The sequence below is a fragment of the Giraffa tippelskirchi genome, chromosome 5 (genome assembly GCF_054371585.1).
Source record: "Giraffa tippelskirchi isolate mGirTip1 chromosome 5, T2T-mGirTip1v1.2.pri, whole genome shotgun sequence".
Classification (NCBI taxonomy): domain Eukaryota; kingdom Metazoa; phylum Chordata; class Mammalia; order Artiodactyla; family Giraffidae; genus Giraffa; species Giraffa tippelskirchi.
Window position 1 is genome coordinate 50,688,364 of NC_137279.1, and position 24,397 is coordinate 50,712,760.

The window sequence follows — 24,397 nt, forward strand, 5'->3', positions numbered from 1 at the left end:
CTTCTTAAAGTATTTATCCAAAAAGGTTAAGAGTTTTAATACTTAAATGAGTACATTTCTCTTACCTAAAAAAATGTTATGATATACACTATTTCCTCTATAATTCCCCATGTATATTGCATTACTGTAGTAGAACCCAGATGTTATCCAGGCAATTGCAATTTCACCAGGATCACACTACAAATAATTGGTTTCATGTTCATTCATCTCACCGAAAATTGGAAAATATCTTGAATTGCTGTAATAAATAGTAACATCTTCTTTCCAGTAGCCATTCCAAAGTAGGTATAAGTTCTATTTCTTCTTCACCACCTATTTTAGTAACCTGCATATATAAAGCACAAACATGATTCAACTTTCTTAAAAAAACATGTACTATAGTCAAGAAATTACAAAAAGCTGTATTTGGCTCATAGCTAGTTGCCTTTATAGTAAGCTTTTTCTATATCTGACCTCTGCCACTTCATCTACACTCAAACTTGACTTCCCTTCACAAATAACTATTACTTTGAATCTCATAGAGTTTTACGTTTTCTATAAAATATTTATGAACTTAATTTTAACTACATGGATGCAATAGTTTCTAAGTGCATAATAATCCCAATCTCCAGATAACCCCATTTTGACATTCAAAAAACAAGATATGCTTCTTCTCTTCCCAAGAGTATCTCTTCCCCATCTAAATGTAATATTTTCTTAAATTTCTTTCATAAATAAAAGTTGCCTATATCAGCTCATATGCATTTATGTGCATGTTTTTATTTACATAGAAGTTGTTCATTCCACTTTCAGTTGATAATACATGTTTGAGGTATTTCCATATTTGCACAGTCTACTTCATTTAGATATGGTCCTGCCCATGTACATGTAAGAGTTTAGTTAGGAGAACAAAAGGGCAGAAAAAGTCAGACAGACATTAAACAAATGATGGAAACAAGTTAATTGTGTACTTACAATTTACAACTTAAATATCAAAGTTTTCTGTAAGAGTTTAATAGGGAAATTTCTAGATCTGGGAATGAAGTTTCTGAAAAATCTGAGAAAACACTCTACTTTTATTATTACAATACTTACTATGCCAGCAAATGCTTGTTTTCTAGTTCTTCCTTTAATAAATTACACTAAATATTAAAAAAGCACTTGAGAGGTAAAAACAAAATTCTTAAAATTGAATCCTCAAACATAAAATTCTACAAAAAAGAAAAAAAGTCACTATTAAATAACTCTCTCAAGGAGGCTCTTAAACATAAACTGTTACTCAAATGACTAGGTTTGTCTGAAACTCCAAAAGATGAATTTGTCTAATTATGTTATAAAGTGAATAATTTTTCCATTATGATTCTGAAATTTTTAAAAATCCCTTGTAAATATTACCTTTGAGATAAATGAAGCAGTAATAATCCAAAATTCTTTGCAATGTCTAGCTCTGTGGGCAGAGACTACATGAAGATCATATGGATTATAAAGAGCTTTAGAATTTTTTCGAAGGAGGCAATATATAAATTCTCCATCATCTTTCAAAGGTTCCTGAGGTTGAAAAAAAATTAATTAACTTGACCAAATTAAGTAATAAAACGGTTAAACAGATTATTCAATAAGCTGAAACAATTTTAACATAGATTAAAATAAGAAGGGAACCCAAAGTCAATGCTCTGTGACAACCTCGAGGGACGAGGTGGGAAAGGAAGTGGGGGGGTGTTCAACAGGGAGGAGACACACGTATACCTATAGTCGATTCATTTTGATGTACAGCAGAAACTATCACGGTATTGTAAAGTAATTATCCTCGAATTAAAAATAAATAAGTAAAAAAGAATAATACCACTGAATGAAACTAACATGAAATTGTGTCTAATCAAAGCTCAATAAAATCACTCTTCTTAAAGATTGAAGGTATTTAATTTTCATTCTTAAACATAATGTGGTGATAAAACATCCATGAAAATTGATCTATATACTTACTGCTGCTGCTGCTGCTGCTGCTAAGTCGCTTCAGTCTTGTCCGACTCTGTGCGACCCCACAGACGGCTACCCACCAGGTGCCCCCGTCCCTGGGATTCTCCAGGCAAGAACACTGGAGTGGGTTGCCATTTCCTTCTCCAATGCATGAAAGTGAAAAGTGAAAGTGAAGCTGCTCAGTCGTGTCTAACTCTTAGCGACCCCATGGACTACAGCCTACCAGGCTCCTCCATCCATGGGATTTTCCAGGCAAGGATACTGGAGTGGGTTGCCATTGCCTTCTCCGATATACTTACTAACATATGCTTATTAACCTGAAGAATTTGATGATACACCTAGTGTTTCACGTACATTATCTTTACAGTTATCTTTTAAATTTGAGATTAAAGCTTGATCATTTTAATCTCATTTAAATTGATATAGAAATTAATTATTGAGAAGTTAGGTAATTTGAGAAAAGTCATAAAGTCAGGAAGTGGCAAAGTAAGGATTTGAATACAACTCTGATTCTAAATCCACATTCTGAGCTATTGCAATATACTAAACATCTCTTCCTTATTTACTTGGCATTATTGAGAAATCAGTCATTGTACGTTAAGAAAAAGTTTTAAATGAAATTTATTTATTTCAGTTTTGAAACTTTTAACCTTGCTGACAAAAATTCGACATGAAAGTTAATCAGTCTTTTTTAAAAGCTAAACTTTATTATAAGAAACATTTAGTAACTGAACAATTTCTAACTATTGTAATTTAAAATCTTAGATTCAGTTTTACTTAAAAAAATTTTTTTCTTCCTTGAAGACACTGTTCTTCTCAATTGTCTCAGTTGTTTTTTTTTTCTTATTTTGACATCTAATAGAATGTGCTCTTAAAAACCTTAATAAACAACCTTAAAAACTGTAAATGAAATAACAAACTCTGGGTGATGACTTATATAGTACATGAACTTTGTTATAGTTATTTGACTACTTGAGGCATTGCTACTATAAATTGTATCTCCAAAAAGTTAAGGTTACTAGAAATTTAATGTAGACACAATTATTCTAAGTGGATCATGTATGTAATTAAATAATCTAATTACAGAAGCAGAAGAATAATATATTCCAATTATTCTTTTTCAATTAAAAACAAGTGTTAGTTTTTATATTCTCAATCCTTTCTCCACGTACAAATGAAACATATCCTATCAGAGAGTCCATAGAGAGCTTATGATAGTAAACTCATGTACAGCTATGTTTTTTTTTATTAAATTTATTTATTTTAGTTGGGGGCTAATTACTTTACAATATTGTAGTGGTTTTTGCCATACATTGACATGAATCAGCCATGGGTTTACATGTGTTCCCCATCCTGAACCCCCCTCCCCCCCCTCCCCATCCCATCCCTCTGGGTCATCCTGTTGCCCCAGCCCTGAGCATTTGTCTCATGCATTGAACCTGGAATGGTGTTCTGTTTCACATATGATACTATACATGTTTCAATGCTATTCTCCCAGAACGTCCCACCCTCACCTTCTCCCTCAGAGTCCACAAGACTGTTCTATGCATCTGTGTCTCTTATTCTGTCTCGCATATAGGGTTATCGTTACCATCTTTCAAATTCCATATATATGCATTAGTATACTGTATTGGTGTTTTACTTTCTGGCTTACTTCACTCTGTATAATGGACTCCAGTTTCATCCATCTCAATAGAACTGATTCAAATGTATTCTTTTTAATGGTTGAGTAATATTCCATTGTGTATATGTACCACAGCTTCCTTATCCATTCGCCTGCTGATGGACATCTAGGCTGCTTCCATGTCCTGGCTATTGTAAACAGTGCTGCGATGAACATTGGGGTACACGCGTCTCTTTCAATTCTGGTTTCCTCGGTGTGTATGCCCAGCAGTGGAACTGCTGGGTCATATGGCAGTTCTATTTCCAGTTTTTTAAGGAATCTCCACACTGTTCTCCATAGTGGCTGTACTAGTTTGCATTCCCACCAACAGTGTAAGAGGGTTCTCTTTTCTCCACACCCTCTCCAGCATTTATTGCTTGTAGACTTTTGGATAGCAGCCATTCTGACTGGTGTGAAATGGTACCTCATTGTGGTTTTGATTTGCATTTCTGTAATAATGAGTGATGTTGAGCAGCTTTTCATGTGTTTGTTAGCCATCTGTATGTCTTCTTTGGAGTACAGCTATGTTTTTTTAAACTACCATGCCCACTATCTGCCAGATACCACACCACAAGCATTATCTCATTGAATTTTCATAGCTCTCTACAGTAAGCACTACTATCTCCACTTCAAGGTCCAAGATACTAAAGCTCAGGGAAGTTAGGAACTTGCCCAAAATAACATAGTTGAGTGTATAGAGATTCAAAACTAGGTGAATCTGATTCCATCATGCATGTATTTCACATTAATGCTGCCTCTGAATAATAATCAAAAGACCATTTAGCCTCATGGGAACAGTCTAGAGCAGGAATCAGAAAATTATGGCTAAGTCCAGATGTCCAATTCTTAAATAATTTTTTTTTAAATTCAGCCATGCTCATTTGTTTATACACTGTCTATTACTACTGTTCCACTACAATGACAGAATTAAGAAACTAGAACAGAAATCATATAGTCTGAAAAGCTTAAAATATTTATTATCTGGGTGTTTCCAAATAAATTTTGCTGACCCTTGGTCTAGAACAGTGGTTCTCAACTGTGCATCAGAATCACCCAGAAAGCTTAATAAAATACAGATTTCTGGGCTCCAACTTTAGAGTTTTAGATTCAGAAGGTCAAGGGTGAAGATGAAAATACATGTTTCTAATATTCTGCAAGCTGTTGCTGATGCTGCTTGCCTGGGGGTTGTACTTTGAGAATTTCTGAACTAAAAGTAGGAAGAGATGATCCTATTCCATCTTAGATCACCTGTCATAAAGGAGGTCACAGAAGGAAGATCTTACTTCTAATCATAGCTTCTGCCTTTAGTCATGTGACCTTGGACAAGATAAAATATCTCTGAGGAGGCTACTGGGTAAGAAAAAAATACAAAGGGTAAGAAAATACAGAAGAGGAGACCAAAAACCAGTACCAGGAGTAGGATAGTAAGAAGGAGAGAATGCTACAAAGTATTAATACATCAAGATTTCCTTGTAAATCACAAAAAACTAATCAACAGGAACATAAGAGTAGATTCAAATTTCAGGGAGATGTCTTATCTGTTCATCAGTCTTTAAATAAGTGAAATGAAGTTACATCAAACATTTTTTGTAGGCAATTACCATAAAACAATGATTGCAATTTGATTAATGTAATGATGTCTGATTTTGACAGAATATCTAAAATGAAGGAAACAAAGATTAATATATAGTTTTTAAATTTTAATTTGTATACTAAAAACTGAATAAAATAGAATAATACCTTTAGAAGTATCTTCTGAGTTGCAGTTTTGAAACATCTGTATTCCAAACCATGCTGTGGTAATACTGTTTGCCAACCAAGTTTTTCTCTTAGTCTAATAATATGACATATCACATCATCATCATTTGGTACTAGTTTAGAAGGTAAAAAATACAATATTCAATATAAGTGCAAATATGGACATTACTTAAGGATAATGTTAAATATTTATACATAGAGAAAAATTTAAATGGTAACATACTTAAAATTTACACAAATATTATATAATTGAAAGAAAATCCAGTTTAAAATTCAATTTTAACAGAAGCTGGAAAGGAGGAATAATATTTTTCTGTTTAAGAAAGATATTTCAAAAGACAATTCCACAATTACAGACAATTAGCAAGAGAAGATACCAGGAACAGGAGCTAGTTGGAATGTTTTCTTAGGTGAGGCAACAGGACCAGAAAAATAGGGATGGCTAAGTGAGATGGAAAGAATTCTTCCTAGAATTCATCCAACAGACACCTCTCAGACCTTATCCTTCTGGAAATCTTAGCAGCTGACAACTCTCTTCTTCTTGAAACATTCTCTTTTCTTGGTTTTTATTCACTATGCTTTATATATTGTTCTCTTAGACTTAAAAGCCATGCCAACAAAACTTACAATGCTAGGAAGTGGTTCAAGATATCTGGTCCTCCAGAAATCAAAAACACAGTTTCTTTGCTAAGAATTAAATACTTTAGCTATTGTATAAAACAGTGCCAGGACTAGAATAAGGCATATCATGACCCTAAAAATAACCATTCCTCTTGTAATATTTTGTTCCCTAGGCACCTAACTTATTTCACCCTAGTCTGAGCCTTGTAAGTTGTTTATACATGGAAATACATTAAGAATAAGAATACTTTATATCTAACATTAGGTATAAAACAGAGAAAGGGAAGCACTGAAAATTATTAAGGAGATGACACAAATTAAGTATGTCCAATCAAGAGAATATATAATATTACATACTTAGATATGAACATATTATATGTATCTGTAGAAACCAAAGTAATGTGGTGTTGGAATAGGAAAAGCAGAACAGGTCAGAACAGATGAGAGTCAAGACATAAAACCATTTATAAAAGACAACCTAGTATAGTCAAAGCTATGGTTTTTCCAGTAGTCATGTATGGATGTGAGAGTTGGACCATAAAGAAAGTTGAGCACTGAAGGATTGATGCTTTTGAATTGTAGTGCTGGAGAAGATTCTTGAGAGTCCCTTGGACAGCAAGGAGATCAAACCAGTCAATCCTAAAGGAAATCAACCTTGAACATTCATTGGAAGGATGATGCTGAAGCTGAAGTTCCAATATTTTGGCCACCTGATGGGCTTACTGGAAAAGACCCTGATGCTGGGGAAAACTGAGGGCAGGAGGAGAAGGGGGTGACAAAGGATGAAATGGTCAGATGGTATCACAGACTCAATGGACATGCGTTTGAGCAGGCTCCATGAGTTCGTGATGGACAGGGAAGCATGTTGTGCTGCAGTCCATGGGGTCACAAAGAGTTGAACATGACTGAGCAACTGAACAACAACATTTAGTAAAAAAGGTGTTATTTCCAATCAACAGAGGAATGATTATAAATCAAAATGGAAAATGGTTAGCCATTTGGAAAAATATGAGGTTATATGCAAGCATAAATTATAGATGGATTAGAGAAGTATATGCTGAAAAGCAAATTGCAGATGTGTTAGAAGAAAATATGTGAGACCATGTCTATAAACTTGGGGTAGTGAAAGTTTCCTGGCAAATAATCAAAGCATGTTAAAAAGAAAACAATAATACATTTGACTTCCACAAACAGCAATTTACACAGAAGAAAAGCCACCATAAACAAAATTAAAATATAATTAACATACTGACAGAAAATGTTTATAACCTGTATAAGACTAGAGATTAATATACTAAATATTTAAAGAATTATGCCCAATCAATAAGAAATAAACATTTTGATAAAAAGATGAGCAAATAACTTACAGGAAAAGACAAATGGCCAGTAAAAAATGTTCAACTTTATTAGTAAATCAGAGAGTTGTTCTCACCCATTGGACTAGCAAAAAATTAAAAGCTGGGATATCAGCTGCTGGCAAAAGTAATCCTTTTATGCAAGAATGTAAAAGTATAAATTAATATATTCATTATTGATGGTGATTTGGCTGATTTAATAGATTTAATAGAGATTGTTGGGAAATGGAAGTAATTTAGGACAAACAAAGAATAATGATTTTCCAGAATATGTAGTAAGTTTAAAGAATATCTTTCAAAAAGCTGGGAAAATTGTCTTTCTAATAAAAGATTTATGAAAAAAATCATAGATATTTACTAAAAATAGACAGTATATTATATATTTAACATTGGAAGGTGATGCACTTCCCTAAGTATGCTAGGTGTATAGTCTAATCCAAGACAGTAATTCAAACATGAGGAGACTGGTCTATATCCACCTTCACGATCAGTTAAGAATATAGGGAGTTCTGGCTTAAGGTGAGGAAGATGCTGAACCTCTTCCCATGGACACACCTAAATTTGGAGCAATTTCTTCTAAATGACTGATACCTGTGGAACAATTTCCTCTGAAAATTTCCTTTGGCAGAGCAACAACATATTGGACAAAGGAGAAGACAGCCACATTAAAGTGGGTAGAGAGGCTGAGATAACAATCTTGTCCAAAACACCACTCCTGGCACAGCAACCTAAAACCCACAACCCAAAATCTGAAGCATTTCCCTGAAAAGCAAAGGTTTTGAATCTCACATTGGGCACCCCAACTTTAAGACCTGCTCCTAAGGGATGAGCCCCCCAAAAAATCTAGCTTTGAGAACTAGCATGGCTTGTGTCCACAAGACCCACAACAGTGTAGTGATCTGAGAAATGGCTCTTAAAGGGTTTGTGCACTAGACTCACCCATGCAGAAACATAGCTCAGAGGCAGCTGATCACACTCAGACTTTAAGGGAAAGAGGTTCATTTGCATGTATTAAAGGGTTGGCCTGAGAGGCAGGCATCTAATTTAACACACACATTAAGAGCTTGCTGGAGCACTCTCCAGGGACAGAAACTGGTGGACACCATCTTTAGACTCTTCCTCTGCTTGCCCTAGCTCTCAGGCATCATTTGGGGGCCCTCCCTTTGACCCACTATAGCCGGTAATCACCTCTGCCACACTCCAGAGTACCAGTATCTCCCAAAAGAGAGCCCTTACATGCTTCTGGCACCCTGATATTTAAAGCTACTACCCAGGGGATACCTTTTGTTCATCTGGCTCTGGAGTCTAAAGGAAGCTTGAGTTCCTGGTTCCATGGGGCTATAAAGATCAAAGAGACAGCTTTTGGCTGACTACTACCCCTAAGGCATTGCACAGACAGTATACTGAAGCATACACCTGTGTCTCTGTGAAAGAGGTCTATTTGCTCATTCAGGAGCTTTGGCCTGAGGGGCAGGTTTCTAGTTTGACACATGCCTAGTGGCCTTAGGAAGTGCTCTCAGGAAGTGCTCTCTCTTTCCCTTGCTCTAGCTGTTGGTATCTCCCAAACAGGAATTGACAACTTGTCTGGCACCCCAATTTTTGCAGCTGCTGCCAGGAGACACCTCTACATGGCCTGGGATCATGTGTCCAGCAGAGCTATGCTCATGGAGCCCACAGGACTATAACCAATAGAAAAAGTGTTCTTAAACAGCTACCACCTCCAGGGCACATCAAGAGGCAACAGACCCAGGAGTTCAGCCTCCACAGCTCACTATTACCTCCCAGACGTGAGTTTACACATTTGCTGGGGCCTCAAATTTCCTGACTACCACGCAGGAACAACTCCAGATCACCTGTCTCTGGTAGCCCATTGGACATACACTTGTGATCTCATATATCCGAATATTTTAAGAACTGCTTCCTGAGAGTTTGGCTTTCAATCAGCCTAAAATTAGGTTCTGACTGAGATGCTCCCCTTTGGACTGACAGGTCTTGGCACAGCTTCAACTACTTGGAGCTATTAAAAACATAATAGGCTGCTTGGACAATCACAAAGATTTGAGAGACAACCAAGATCTAGGGCAGGGTTGAACAACAAGGTGTATTTCCTACATGAGGCCACTATTTCAAGACATGGTTGTTTCATCTAATGCATAGAAACCAAAACAGAAAGTCAATAAAAATGAAGTAACAGAGGACTACACTACAAATAAAATAAAATCTCAGGAAAAATCTTAATAAATTGGAGATGAATAATTTACCTGAAAAAGAGTTCAGAGTAATGGCCATAGAGATCCTCACCAAATCAGAAGAATCGATGAATATAGTGAGAACTTCAACAAACAGAAAGAAAATATAAATAACAAACTGAAGTCACATAGATTGAAGGGATCAGATCTGATAGACAGAGTGCCTGAAGAACTATGGATGGAGGTTCATGACACTGTACAGGAGGCAGTGATCAAGACCATCCCCAAGAAAAAGAAATGCAAAAAGGCAAAATGGTTGTCTGATGAGGCCTTACAAATAGCTGAGAAAAGAAGAGAAGCTAAAGGCAAAGGAGAAAAGGAAAGATATACCCATTTGAATGCAGAGTTCCAAAACATAGCAAAGAGAGATAAGAAAGCCTTTCTCAGTGATCAGTGCAAAGAAATAGAGAAAAACAACAGAATGAGAAAGACTATAGAGATCTCTTCAAAAAAATTAGATATACCAAGGGAACATTTCATGCAAAGACGAGCACAACAAAGGACAGAAATGGTACAGACCTAACAGAAGCAGAAGATATTAAGAAGAGGTCACAAGAATATACAGAAGAACCATACAAAAAAATCTTCATGACCCAGATAAACACGATGATGTGATCACTCACCTAGAGTCAGACATCCTGGAGTGCGAAGTCAAGTGGGCCTTAGGAAGCATCACGATGGACAAAGCTAGAGGAGGTGATAGAATTCCAACTGAGCTATTTCAAATCCTAAAAGATGATGCTGTGAAAGTGCTGCACTCAATGTGCCAGCAAATTTGGAAAACTCAGCAGTAGCCACAGGACTGGAAAAGGTCAGTTTTCATTCCAATCCCAAAGAAAGGCAATGCCAAAGAATGCTCAAACTACCGCACAGTTGTACTCATCTCACATGCTAGCAAAGTAATGCTCAAAATTCTCCAAGCCAGGCTTCAACAGTATGTGAACCGTGAATTTCCAGATGTTCAAGCTGGATTTAGAAAAAGCAGAGGAACCAGAGATCAAATTGCCAACATCTGCTGGATCATCGAAAAAGCAAGAGAGTTCCAGAAAAACATCTACTTTTGCTTTATTGACTATGTCAAAGCCTTTGACTGTGTGGATCACAACAAACTGTGGAAAATTCTTCAAGAGATGGGAATACCAGACCACCTGACCTGCCTCCTGAGAAATCTGTATGCAGGTCAAGAAGCAACAGTTAGAACTGGACATGGAACAACAGACTGGTTCCAAATAGGGAAAGGAGTACGTCAAGGCTGTATATTGTCACCCTGCTTATTTAACTTATATACAGAGTACATCATGGGAAATGCCAGGCTGGATGAAGCACAAGCTGGAACCAAGATTGCCAGGAGAAATATCAATAACCTCAGATATGCAGATGACACCACCCTTATGGCAGAAAGTGAAGAGGAACTAAAGAGCCTCTTGGTGAAAGTGAAAGAGGAGAGTGAAGAAGTTGGCTTAAAATTCAACATTCAGAAAACTAAGATTATGGCATCCAGTCCCATCATTTCATGGCAAATAGATGGGGAAACAGTGGAAACAGTGAAAGACTTTATTTTCTTGGGATTCAAAATCACTGCACATGGTGACTGCAGCCATGATATTAAAAGACGTTTGCTTCTTGGAAAAAAAGCTATGACCAACCTAGAAAGCATATTAAAAAGCAGAGACATTACTTTGCCAACAAAGGTCCATCTAGTCAAGGCTATGGTTTTTCCAGTAGTCATGTATGGATGTGAGAGCTGGACTATAAAGAAAGCTGAGTGCTGAAGAATTGATGCTTTTGAACTGTGGTGTTGGAGAAGACACTTGAGAGTCCCTTGGTGCAAGGAGATTCAACCAGTCCATTCTAAAGGAAATCAGTCCTGGGTGTTCATTGGAAGGACTGATGCTGAAGCTGAAACTCCAATACTCTGGCCACCTGATGAGAAGAACTGACTCATTGGCAAAGACCCTGATGCTGGGAAAGATTGAAGAAGGGAGGAGAAGGCAATGACAGAGGATGAGATGGCTGGATGGCATCACCAGTGCAATGGAGATGAGTTTGAGTAGGCTCTGGGAGTTGGTGATGGACAGGAAAACCTGGCATGCTGCAGTCCACAGTGTTGCAAAGAGTGAGACACGACTGAGTGACTGAACTGACTGACTGGAGTCACAGAGCTGAGAAATACAATAATTGAACTGGAAAATACACTAAAGGGGTTCAACAACAGTTTAGATGAAGCAGAATAAAGGGTCAGTGGCCTCAAAGGAAAGAAAATGAAACCCATCAAACTCAGGGCAGAAGAAAAAATAGGTGTCCTTGAAAGAGAAAAGAAAGAGAAAAGCCCAGAAAAAAAATTTGAAGAAATAATGGCTGAAAACTTCCCTAAATCAGGACAGGAAACATACATTTAGATTCAGGAAAACCAGAGGATTCCAAGTAAGATTAACCCAGAGTGCCACACCAAGACACACTATAATTAAAATGTCAAATGTTACAAGAAAAGAATCTTAAAAGAATCAAGAGAAAGCAATTTGTTATGCACAAAGGACTACAAACAGATTTTTCAGCAGAAACTCTGCAGACCAGAAAAGAATGGGATAGAATATTCAAAATGCTGAAAGAGAAAACTTCCAACCAAGAATACTCGGCAAAGTTATCATTCAGAACTGAAGAAAACAAAGAGTTTTCCAAAAAAAGGAAGAGCAAGAAAAAAGTTCATCATCACTAAACTGCCCTTAAAGGAAATGTTAAAGGGACTTAGCTGAAAAGAAAGGGTACTAATTAGTATCAAGAAACACATAAAAGAATAAATCTCACCAGAAAGGTAAATATAAAGTAAATGTCGTGGATTAATCAATTATAAAGGTAGTATGAAGGTTAAGCCTTCCCAGGTGGCACTAGTGATAAAGAACCTGCCTACCAATGCAAAAGACATAGAAGATACAGGTTCAATCCCTGGGTAAGGAAGACACCCTGGAGAAGGGCATGGCAACCTACTCCAGTATTCTTGCCTGGAAAATCCCATGGACACAGGAGCATGGCAAGCTACAGGCAATTGGGCCATGAAGAGTCAGACCCGAAACAACTGAAGTGACTTAGCACACAGGCACACACGACAATTAATGATTACTTTTTAAATGTAAATGGACTAAATTTACCAATTAAAAGACACAGGGGGCTGAATGGATAAAAAAAAAAAAAAAGAAGACCCATCTGTTTGCTGCCTATAAGAGATTTACTTCAGAAAAAAGGATACACACAGATTGAAAGTGAAGGATGGAAAAAAGATATTCCATGTAAATGGAAAAGAGGGCTGCAGTAGTTATACTTGTATCAGACAAAAGAGACTTTGGAACAAAGACCATAATAAAAGACAGAGGCCAGTATATAATGATAAAAGGATCAACCCAACAAGAAGATATAACATTTATAAATGTATATGCATCCCACAGAGGAACACAACAAAGGTATATAAAGCAAATATTAACAGGAAGGGCCTGGCGGGCTACAGTCCATGGGGTCACAAAGACTTGGACATGACTGAGCAACTAACACTTTTACTTCACTTCACATCATCCATACAGAAAATCAATATGGAAACAGTGAATTTAAATAACACATTGGATCAGGAGAACTTAATATACAAAAAGCATTCTATCCAAAAGGAGAAAATACATTGTTCTCTAGAGCACATGGAGAGAGTAACAGAGTAGCACTTTGCCTATTATAATTTGCTTTAAAAATTATAAAATCTTAACATGTATTATATCCAGATAGTGAGTACATGAATATCTGTTATCTTCTCTACTTTTTCTGTGTGAAACTTTTCAAAAATATTTTTAAAAATTCTAAGTACTTAAGTCTTTAGCAGTCTGTTTTCATGGATTTATAGAAGCTAAGTGAGGAGAGCAAATTAAATAAATATCATCATTAAAGGATTAGATTGTTTTTATTTATCTGGCAGTCATTAAGCCTAAATTATTACTTTCTTACGCTGATACCAAGTTCAAAACACTCAAGAACAATGTAACAATATATTCAATACTAAGAATTCATAATGCATAGCAACAGTGATTGTATTTGTTGCAGTGAGATCCACTAGCTGTAGTAGTACTAGATCCACTAGTACTAGCTGTCTAAGTGCATTACAATTTACATTTAAATTGTGGTTTAAATTTAAACCACAATTTTAGTGGTTTAAAGCCACCCACATTTCCCTGGGTGAGGAGTCTGGATATGGCTTAACTCGGTCCTCTATTAGTTTGCAATCAAGGTATTAGCTGGAGTTGGATTTTTTGAGGTTCAGATGGGAAAAGATCAGCTTCCAGACTGTTGGTATAGAATTCATTTCCTTATAGCTGTAGAAGTCATAGCAGCTTACTTCTTCAAAATCAGAAGAGGAGAGAGACTCATGAAGTCTGCTAGCAAGAGAGTTACATAATGTAATATAATCGCAGGAGGAACAGCCCATTGCCTTTTTCATATTCTACTGATTAGAAGCAGTCACAGGTCCTGCCCACACTCAAGGGGAAAGGATTAGACAAGGGCGTGAATACCACCACATCCATGCAGGTTTTGTCCCGTCTCAGGCATTTATAATTATGAGAATTTTCTTTTAAAAAAATGAAGCCTATATAAGTGAGAGACTCTGAAGTCTAAACTTCAATAGTTTTATCATAAATCTTCCTTGGACCATATTATTTCAGCGAAAAATAGAAGAGTGTATTTTGCCCTATAAAACTTAAAATATTAATACAAATAAAAATTTCAGGTATAGAGAAGCACAAATTGGAAAATGTTAGTGGAAGAAAATCTGTTTAAATGAATTTTTCACTTGGGGATTTAAACTAAGTTGGACAAAGGCATAAAATTATTAAATATGATGATACCATCAAGTTTTAATAAAAGAATAAAACAAAACCACACTATTTTATCTTATTTATAGTTATACACCAAAACCTTCAGAGACTATTCTTAATTAAAAACATAGCCATTGAACAGTCTGCCAATTTTTTAATCTAGTGATATTTTAGGTTTTCAAACAGAATTCTTAAACATTTTAGGAATTCTTTTAAAAGAATTTTAAAATTTATATTCAAAATTTAAAAATTCTTTAAGCAACCAAACACATAAAATTTAGTAAGACTGTTTCTTCTAAAATCTGTTAGACTTCTCTAGTGGTCCAGTGGCTAAGAATCCACCTGCCAATGCAGGGATCACAGGTTTGATTCCTGGTCTGGAAAGATTCCACACGCTGCAGAGCAACTAAACCCATGCTCCACAACTACCGATGCCCGTGAGCCCTAGAGCCCATGCTCCACAACAAGAGAAGCCACTGCAATGAGAAGCCCACACTCCACAACAAGGAGTAGCCCCTGCTCGCCACAACTAGAGAAAGCCTATGAGCAGCAAGGAAGACCCAGTGCAGCCAAATGTAACTAAAATATTAAAAAAATAAATAAATAAAATGTGTCCAACCTAAGCACACAAAACCAAAGAATAATTTTTTAAAGTGTAGTGTCTTCTAAACAAGCTGGGTCAGTATCTCATACCTGTTCTATCATATGATGCAAGTCTTTTTTTCCTATGTTTTGGACAAGCATGAGTTTGATCCTTTTCCTTTGACATCTCTTTCTTCTTAATGGGCAATGGTTCTGAAGTAAGTACATCTTGTTGAATTCTAATTGCTTGCAGGTAATCTGAAAATAAAACCATTATTAACTGAATAATCTGCATGAGCTATAAATAATACCACATAATTCCACATACCAACCAATACAGCTGACCATTACATCATAGTATTTGAGAGCACAGAGTGAGTCAAATTGCGACTTTACCACTACCAGTTCTGTGATTTACCTTCTAACTATCAGTCTGCTTTACTTTACTCACCTTTGAATTGAAGATTGTTACTGTGAGAACCTCAGAGGTTTGTTACAAGGGTCAAATTATTATATTTAATATGCTTAAAGTACATAGTAAGTGGTTACTAAAGTAAATGTTAATGATCTTATTATTACAACAAACTTTTTAAATGTGAATCCTCCTGTGAAATCAATACATACAAAACCCTTTTATTAACTGTAACTTAATAACTGAGCCTAAAAAATGTATAGATACAAATGCTGAAAAGTAACAAAGGGCCTGGTGGCTCAGATGGTAAAAGAATCTGCCTGCAATACAGGAGACCTGGGTTCAATCCTTGGGTTGGGAAGATCCCCTGGAGAAGGGAATGGCAATCTACTCCAGTAGTTTTGTTATTTTCTAACACTGAACTAACATGCAACCCCCTAAAGTAGTGGCTGTTTATACACCATTACCTCATATACCTCAAGATTAGAAAGTGGTTTGTTTTCCTCCTTGCTCCCCATTCACCACTTCCAAATCATTACAACTTGCCCTTTAAAAAAAAAACCCAACTCCTCTGAAGCTCATGCCTTTTTGCTTTATCATATTCTTCCATTTTTCACTGACATTCACCAATTGTCTGGTCACCCAATTAATCTGGAACCTTGGCTCCAGGGAGGGCTTACTTAATCCATATTAAATCTGTCATCATTCTAGAAGATTTTGGTGCTGCGTGCTCAGTCGTGTCCAGCTCTTTGTGACACCATGGACTGTAGCTCACCAGGCTCCTCTGTCCATGGGACTTTTCAGGCAAGAATACTGGAGTGGGTTGCCATTTCCTCCTCCAGGGGATCTTCCCAAACCAAGGGATCGAACTCACGTCTCTTACATCTTCTGCACTGGAGACGGATTCTTTACCACTGCACCACATGGGAAGCCCCCTAGAAACTTTACTGTTCATGAATTAAGACCTGTCTGATATCATGCTCCTATCTCCCAATTTCTAAACAACCTCTCATATTTTAGTTGAAGTTCGTCCACTTCAACTTACTACTACCAAGATTATATCCTAAAGCTCACCATCACTGGCCTTTATCCTTCCAGCTTGCTTATTCCTCCCAACATCACCATTCTTTGACCTCCTCAGTACCTCCAGTTCACTGTTTCTTTACTTTTTTACAATCCATCAACCTTCTATTTTTTTTTTTCTTCACTTTTCTCTTTATCCAGCTGAGGCTGTCTTTCAACAAAACTCTTGTCAATATCCTAAACTTTCCCTTTCTTTTGGTCTCTCCTACATGGCAAAATGCCAGAGCTGGATGAACCCAACTCTATGTGCCGTCTGTGTGTACATCTGCACAGTTATTTTTCTGGTTAACTTACTCTTCTGGCTTTTCAACGGCTATTTCAGACTTTCTCCATGCTCCCTGAATCTCACACCATTAAATTCCAATCTCCCAATTTCAACTAATCTCATGACAACACTTCCAAGGAACATAAAGGTGTCAGATGAGAATTCCTTCAAACAGTCATTGCCAAATAAGCCAAGCAACACACGTCTATACTGTTTTCCTTTTGCCCTCCTGACTTAATAAAGGAGATGTCTGTTTCTCCTCATTCCAAAACCAATCATTTCCACCTTTTGTTAGACATATCTCCTCATGACTACACTATTAACCATTCTTTTTTTCTTTTTCATATCCAAGCAGTTTCTCAATCTGTTAATTGCCTTTCTTCACAGTCAAAATTCTGGAAAGAGTTGCATATAGTCTCTATTTCTTCATCTACTATGCACTTCTTAATCCATTCCAGTCTGGCTTTGGAACTCCACTAAAACAATATTCAAGTGAACATATTCTTCAGGTCAATAAAGTCAATGGACATTGTCCTTATTTTACTAGACTTACCAGTGTTATTTGATACTTTAGACCACATCTTCCTCTTTTTATAGAGGTATAATTGACAAATAACATTAGTTTCAGGTGTACAACATAATGTCTCAGTATTTGTATACATTGCAAAATTATCACCATAGTAATTCTAGTTACCATCCATCACCACATACAGTTACAAATTTTTTTTCTTTACATGAGAAGTTTTAAAATTTACTCTCTTATTAACAATGGTTACTATTGTTAATAATAGTAATGTTGTAAATGACAGATCTTCCATTTATGAAGGCCAAATATCCTGGTAAACCCACAGTAAGTTCAAAGTATCGTTAAGTTGAAAATGCACTTAACACACCTAAGCTACCAAACATCATAGCTTATCTTAGCCCACCTTGGAGTGCCCAGAACATTTACATTAGCCAACAGCTGGGCAAAACCATCTAACAGAAAGCTTATTTTTAAATAAATGTGCTGAATAATTTATGCAATTTATTGAATACTGTATTGAGAGTGAAAAACAGAATGGCTGTATGGGTACAGTATGGTTATAAATGTGTTGGTTGCTCACCCTCATGGCTGTGTGGCTGACTGGGAGCTGTGTCTCGCTGCTGCTGCCCAGTATTATAAAAGAATATTGTACTACATTTCACTAGCCCAGGAAAAGATCAAAATCCAAAGACTGGATATATACCAATTTTCCATTATAAAATCAAAAAATTCTAAGTTGAACCATCCTTAAGTTGGGGGCTCTCCATATCCCAATGCATTATTTATTTTATGACTGAAAGTCTGTACCTTTTGAACACTTTCACCCATTTTACCCATCCCCCATCCTCTACCTCTGGCAACCACCAATCTGTTCTCTATATCCATGAGTTTGGGTTTTTTCCCCCATATATAAGTGAGCCCACACAGTTTTTGTCTTTCTGACTTATCTCACTTAACATAATGCTGTAAAGTCCATCTATGTTGTCCTAAATGGCAAGATTTCCTTTTTTATGGCTGACTAATATCCCAGTATTTGTATCACATTTTCTTGATCAATTCATGTATCAGTAGACACTTAGGTTGTTTTCATGTCTATACTACAGAAAATAATGTTGCAATGAACATGGGGGGTGCATATATCATTTCAAGTTAGAGTTTTTATATCCTTCAGATAAAAATCAAGACGTATAATTGCTGGATCATATGGTAATTCTCTTCTTAGTTCGAGGAAAACTCAATACTGTTCTCCAAAGTGGTTATACTAATTTACATTCCCACAAACAGTACACAAGGGTGCCCTTTTCTCCACATCCTTGCAAACACTCTTATTTCTTGTCTTTTTTATAACAGCCATTCTGACAAGTGTGACGATTATCTCTTTGTGATTTTGATTTGCACTTCTCTGATGATTAGTGATGCAGAGACCCTTTTCATGCACCTGTTGGCCATCTGTATTTCTTTTTTGAAAAAATGTCTATTCACATCTTCTGCCCATATTTTAATCAGGTTGCTTGTTTTTTTGCTATTGAGTTGCATGAGATCTTTATATATTTTGGATATTAATCTCTTATCAGACATATGATTTGCAAGTATGTTATCAGATATATGATTATTTACTACTACTTGGTAGAATGTCCTTTCATTTTCTTGACAGTTTCCTTTGGTGTGCAGAAACTAGTTTTATGTAGTCTCACTTGCCTATTTTTGCTTTCATTGTCTTTGCTTTTGGTGTCAAATTCATGAAAACTGTCACCAAGACCAATGTCAAAGAGTTTTACACCGGTCTCCTTCTAGCAGTTTTACTGCTTTCAGATACTATGTTCGGCAATAACAACAACATTATTTTCAAGTCTTTAAACCATTTTGTTAATTTTTGTGTACTGAATAAGATAGCAGTCTAGTTTTACTCTTTGAAAATTGGCTATCCGGTTTCCCCAATACCATTTAATAAAGAGACTGTCCTTTCCACATTTAATATTCTTGGCTCTTCTGTCAAATTAATTGGCCATTTATGCATTATCTTATTTCTGCTTCATTTGTCACTCTCAACATTGCTTTAGCTATTTGAGGTCTACTGTGTGGCTCCATACAAATTTTAGGATTGTTTTTTCTATTTCTGTGAAAAATGTCATTGGAATTTTGATAGCACTTGCATTAAATCTGTAAATTGCTTCAAGAAGATGGAAATTTTAACAATATTAATTCTTCTAATCCACAACCAGAGATTACCTTTTCATTAATTTGTATCTTCTTCAGTTTCTATCATCAATGTCCTACAGTTTTCAATGTACAGGTATTTCATCTCCTTGGGTAAATTTATTCCTTGTATTGGTTAGCTGCTAAGTCATGTCTGATTCTGTGACCCCATGGACTGCAGCACACCAGCTTTTTCTGTCTTTCACTATCTCCTGGAGTTTGCACAGACTCATGTCCATTGAGTCAGTGATGCCATCCAACCATCTCATCCTCTGTCATCTCTTTCTCCTCCTGCCTTCAATCTTTCCCAGTATCAGGGTCTTTTCCAATGAGCTGGCTCTTCGCAGGAGGTGGGCAAAGTACTGGAGCTTCAGCCTCAGCATCAGTCCTTCCAATGAATATTCAGGTTTAGATTTTCTTTATATTGACTGGTTTGACCTCCTTGCAGTCCAAGGGACCCTAAAGAGCCTTTTCCAGCATCACATTTCGAAAGCATCAATTCTTCGGCCCTCAGCCTTCTTTATGGTCCAACTCTCACATCTGTACATACCAGTGGAAAAACCATAGCTCTGACTAGACAGACATTTTTGTTTAAGATAGGTAAGCCTTAAGCTTGTAGCATATTTATGTGCTGACAGAAAAGAGCCAATAGAAAGGAAGATGAGAGAGAAGATAATAGATGGACCCCAAGTTCCTGAGCACACGGCAAAAAAGGAGCTCCAAACAGAGGTGGTAAGAATAACCTTAAAGGAGAGGAGGCACAATTACTCCCTGAGACAAATACTGCAGGTGACGCTGGGGAGCTGCAAGTTAGACAAGTTTCCATTTGATTACCTCTATCTTCAAGTTTTATTTTTTATAAAGTAGAGGCATAATCAAGTAATTCAGGCTCATGGTTAAATTGCAACAGCTTAAACAGATGTTGTATGTAATAGAAAGGAGAGCTAAAAAGAGATATAAAATAACGAAAGGCAGAATTGAGTGCCCCACTGATACTGGGGACCATGAAATTGGAATCAATTCCAATTGGAATCAATCAATGTGATTATGTAAGTTCTGCAAAATAGGCTTACCAAGTTGGAAAGCAAGGAAAATTGACAATTACATTGTAGAGCTTGCTTTTGTTGTTCAGTCACCCAGTTGTGTCCTACTCTTTGCAACTGCAGCACGCCAGGCCTCCCTGTCCCTCACCATCGCCCAAAGTATGCCCAAGTTCATGTCCACTGCATCAGTGATGCCATCCAGCCATCTCATCCTCTGATGCCCTCTTCTCCTTCTGCCCTCAATCTTTACCAGCATCAGGGACTTTTCCAATGAGTGGGCTGTTCACATCAGATGACCAAAATACTGGAGCTTCAGCTTCAGCATCAGTCCTTCCAACAAGTATTCAGGGTTGATTCCCCTTAATTTTGACTGGTTTGATCTCCATGCTGTCCAAGGGGCTTTCGGGAATCTTCTCCAGCACCACAGTTCAAAGGCATCAGTTCTTTGGCATTCTGCCTTCTTTACAGTCCAACTCTCACAACTGTACATGACCACTGGGAAGACCATAGTCTTGACTATAAGGATCTTTGTTGGCAGAGTAATGTCTCTGCTTTTCAACACGCTGTATAGGTTTGTCATAGCTTTCCTGCCAAGAAGCAATTGTCTTCTGATTTCACAGCTGCAGTCACCATCCGCAGTGATTTTAGAGCCAGCCCAAGAAGAGGAAATCTGTCACTACTTCCACATTTTCCCGTTCTATTTGCCATGAAGTAATGGGGCTGGATGCCATGATCATAGCTTTTTTTAATATTTAGTTATGCCAACTCTTTCACTCTCTTCCTTCACCCTCATCAAGAGGCTCTTAAGGTTCCTCTTAGCTTTCAGCCATTATAGTGGTATTATCCGCATATCTGAGGTTGTTGATGTTTCTCCCGCCTATTCCAGTTTGTAACTCATTCAGCCCGGCATTTCTCATGATGTGCTCAGCTTAGAGGTTAAACAAACAGGATGACAGCAGACAGCCCTGTCGTACTCCTTTTTCAAACTTGAACCAATCAGTTGTTCCATATGGGGTTCTAACTGTTGCTTCTAACTGTTGATTTGAGTTTACATTTTGCCAATTCAGGTGCAGAAGAAAGAAATGGGAAAATGGAGTTGAAGTTACTGGTCACAGAGTGACTGATTTAGGAAGAAGTGAAGAATGAAGACCAAAGAGTTCAGTTCAGTTCAGTTTAGTTGCTTAGTCGTGTCCGACTTTTTGCGACCCCATGAACCGCAGCATGCCAGGCCACCCTGTCCATCACCAACTCCTGGAGTTTACCCAAACTCATCCATTGAGTCAGTGATGCCATTCAGCCATCTCATCCTCTGTCATCTTCTTCTCCTGCCTTTAATCTTTCCCAGCATCAGGGTCTATTCCAATGAGACAGCTCTTCGCATCAGGTGGCCAAAGTATTGGAGTTTCAGCTTCAACATCAGTCCTTCCAATGAACACTCAGGACTGATCTCCTTTAGGATGGACTGGTTGGATCTCCTTGCAGTCCAAGGGACTCTCAAGAGTCTTCTCCAACACCACAGTTCAAAAGCATCAATTTTTCTGTGCTCAGCTTTCTTTACAGTCCAACTCTCACATCCATACATGACTACTGGAAAAACCATAGCCTTGACTAGACGGACCTTTGTTGGTAAAGTAATCTCTCTGCTTTTTAATATGCTGTCTAGGTTGGTCATAACTTTCCTTCCAAGGGCCAAGAGTAATCTTTATAAAAGTGAGGATGTAAAAAGCTGGATAGAAAAGAAAGCTGTGGTTTTAAAAAACATAAATTTCAGAAATGGTAGAATTCGGGATTGGAAGAAGGAAGGTAGACAAAAAAAAAATGCAGGTATGTGGAGGGAATAATCAAGACGGTGGTAGAGAAGAGGAACAAAGAGGGGTCACAACAAAGCTAGAAGGCACTAGGGACTTAAGGGAATGTTGACCCCCTCCTTTTAGGGTTATCTCACACACACAAAATAAGACGATATGCATGAGAGAGCAATGTAAATTGATATAGAAACGCCAGATATTCTTGGTGGTAGCAGTGATATTACTGTTGTTATTTTTATTATTATGTTTAGTGTTCCCTTTAAAAGGTAAGCTTTGTATTTCTTTTAATTTCTATAACTAAAGGAATTAGTAAAGTACCAAACCTTGTACCATTTCAGTATATTTTACTTGTTTACTTGATTTAATACTATGAAAACTTGTTTCTGTCTCCACAAAAGCAAATAAAAGTCAACATGCCTGGAGTGTAATCTTGATAAATTTCTTCTGTTTTCTCTGACTTCAAGGGTACAGAGATTGTTCTAAATGTTTTATGTTTCAGTGTCTCCTCTCCTGCTGGTCGATTCCTTGATGGTAGAACATCTTGATAATAGTTTCCTTCTTCATATTTTAAAACTCTAAAGTGACAAAAAAAATAAGATACTATAGTTAACATTTTCTATAACTTAAATTTTAAATCTTTCTTCTGTATTTTACAGTGCAATAAAATATCTATCCTGTCAAACATTTTTTGATAGGCACTTTGGAAAGCAGATCTGAAACATGGAGAGTCTGGTTAAATGCTAAATAGGTCTAACTCATATTACTGAAATTTTAAAGCTGAAAGGGACTTAAAAATCCTCATCTAATTTTATTTTAAATGATAAAGAAATGTTACCAATTTCCTGTGCCTCTGATATGACACACATAAATATTTATCTGAAATTTTATACTTTATTATTAAAGATAAGTACAACGATGGATGACAATAATAAAAAAACAACAAGAAAAAAGAAATGTTACCCAATTAAGCTGGTGGCAGGGTGAGGTCAGAATACAGTTTTCTGAAACTCAATCCTTACATAATTACCCTCCTTTATAAAAAAAAACTACAGCAACCACCACCACCAACCCATATCAGGATTAAAGCCAAAATCTTTTCACATTGCTTTAGCCATTTACTTTGTAAATGTTGGGAAAATGTAAGAACAGAATCCAAAATGACTGCCTACAATACCTACAGCTACATACCATATTTTTGCAAAGCAGAGAAAATTCAGGGTTCTGTAACTTCAAACATATACTTCTCAGTAGAAAAGATACTCTTGTTAGGTATATTAAACAAAAATACTTAATCACATGAATAATAAGGTAATACTTCTCTTCAAAGACAAATAAAGCATATCTTCAAACTTGTTTATGGATGGATAACTTTATTAGGTATTCCTAAATCTTTTTTCTTTGAGGACTTTGTGAGTGCCATTCGGTTTGGACAGCAAGAAGATCCAACCAGTCCATCCTAAAGGAAATCAGTCCTGAATATTCATTGGAAGGACTGATGCTGAAGCTGAAACTCCAATACTTTGGCCACCTGATGCGAAGAGCTGACTCACAGGAAAAGACTCTGATACTGGGAAAGATTGAGGGCAGGAGGAGAAGGGGATGATAGAGGATGAGATGGTTGGATGGCATCACCGACTCAATGGACTCTGGGAGCTGGTGATGGACAGGGAGGCCTGGCATGCCCCAGTCCATGAGGTCGCAAAGAGTCGGACACGACTGAGCAACTGAATTGAACTGATTCAGTTTATAAACACCTTGAACAGTTTCCTTGTCATTATAATGACTATCCCCATATCCTTTCCATATCCTTTGTTCTTTTTTTTTTCTTCCTGAATTGTTTACCATTTTCTTAGCAATACTGAGGAGTTATTTTCACATTTTGAGTGGTAATCTTTGGTCATTTTATATGTATTAAAAGTATCTTCCATTTTGGACTTACCTTTGAATTCTTGACAAACAGAAGTTCTTAACTTTAATCTAATTTATCTTTGTATGATTTGTCTTAAGTAAGAAATCTTTCCTTGCTCCACAGT

At 36.8% G+C, this 24,397-nt stretch overlaps 1 protein-coding gene across 1 annotated transcript in view; it reads right to left on the reverse strand.

Moving 5' to 3' along the window:
• DNAH14 (dynein axonemal heavy chain 14) overlaps positions 1–24,397 on the reverse strand; it is a 377,211-nt gene that overhangs the window by 335,273 nt on the left and 17,541 nt on the right. The window contains exons 3-7 of the mRNA XM_081491559.1: positions 22,782–22,939; positions 15,143–15,289; positions 5,360–5,490; positions 1,375–1,527; positions 213–325 (exon numbers count right to left, since the gene is read on the reverse strand). Coding sequence (XP_081347685.1) covers positions 213–325; positions 1,375–1,527; positions 5,360–5,490; positions 15,143–15,289; positions 22,782–22,939 — 702 coding nt within the window. The remainder of the gene's footprint in view (positions 1–212; positions 326–1,374; positions 1,528–5,359; positions 5,491–15,142; positions 15,290–22,781; positions 22,940–24,397) is intronic.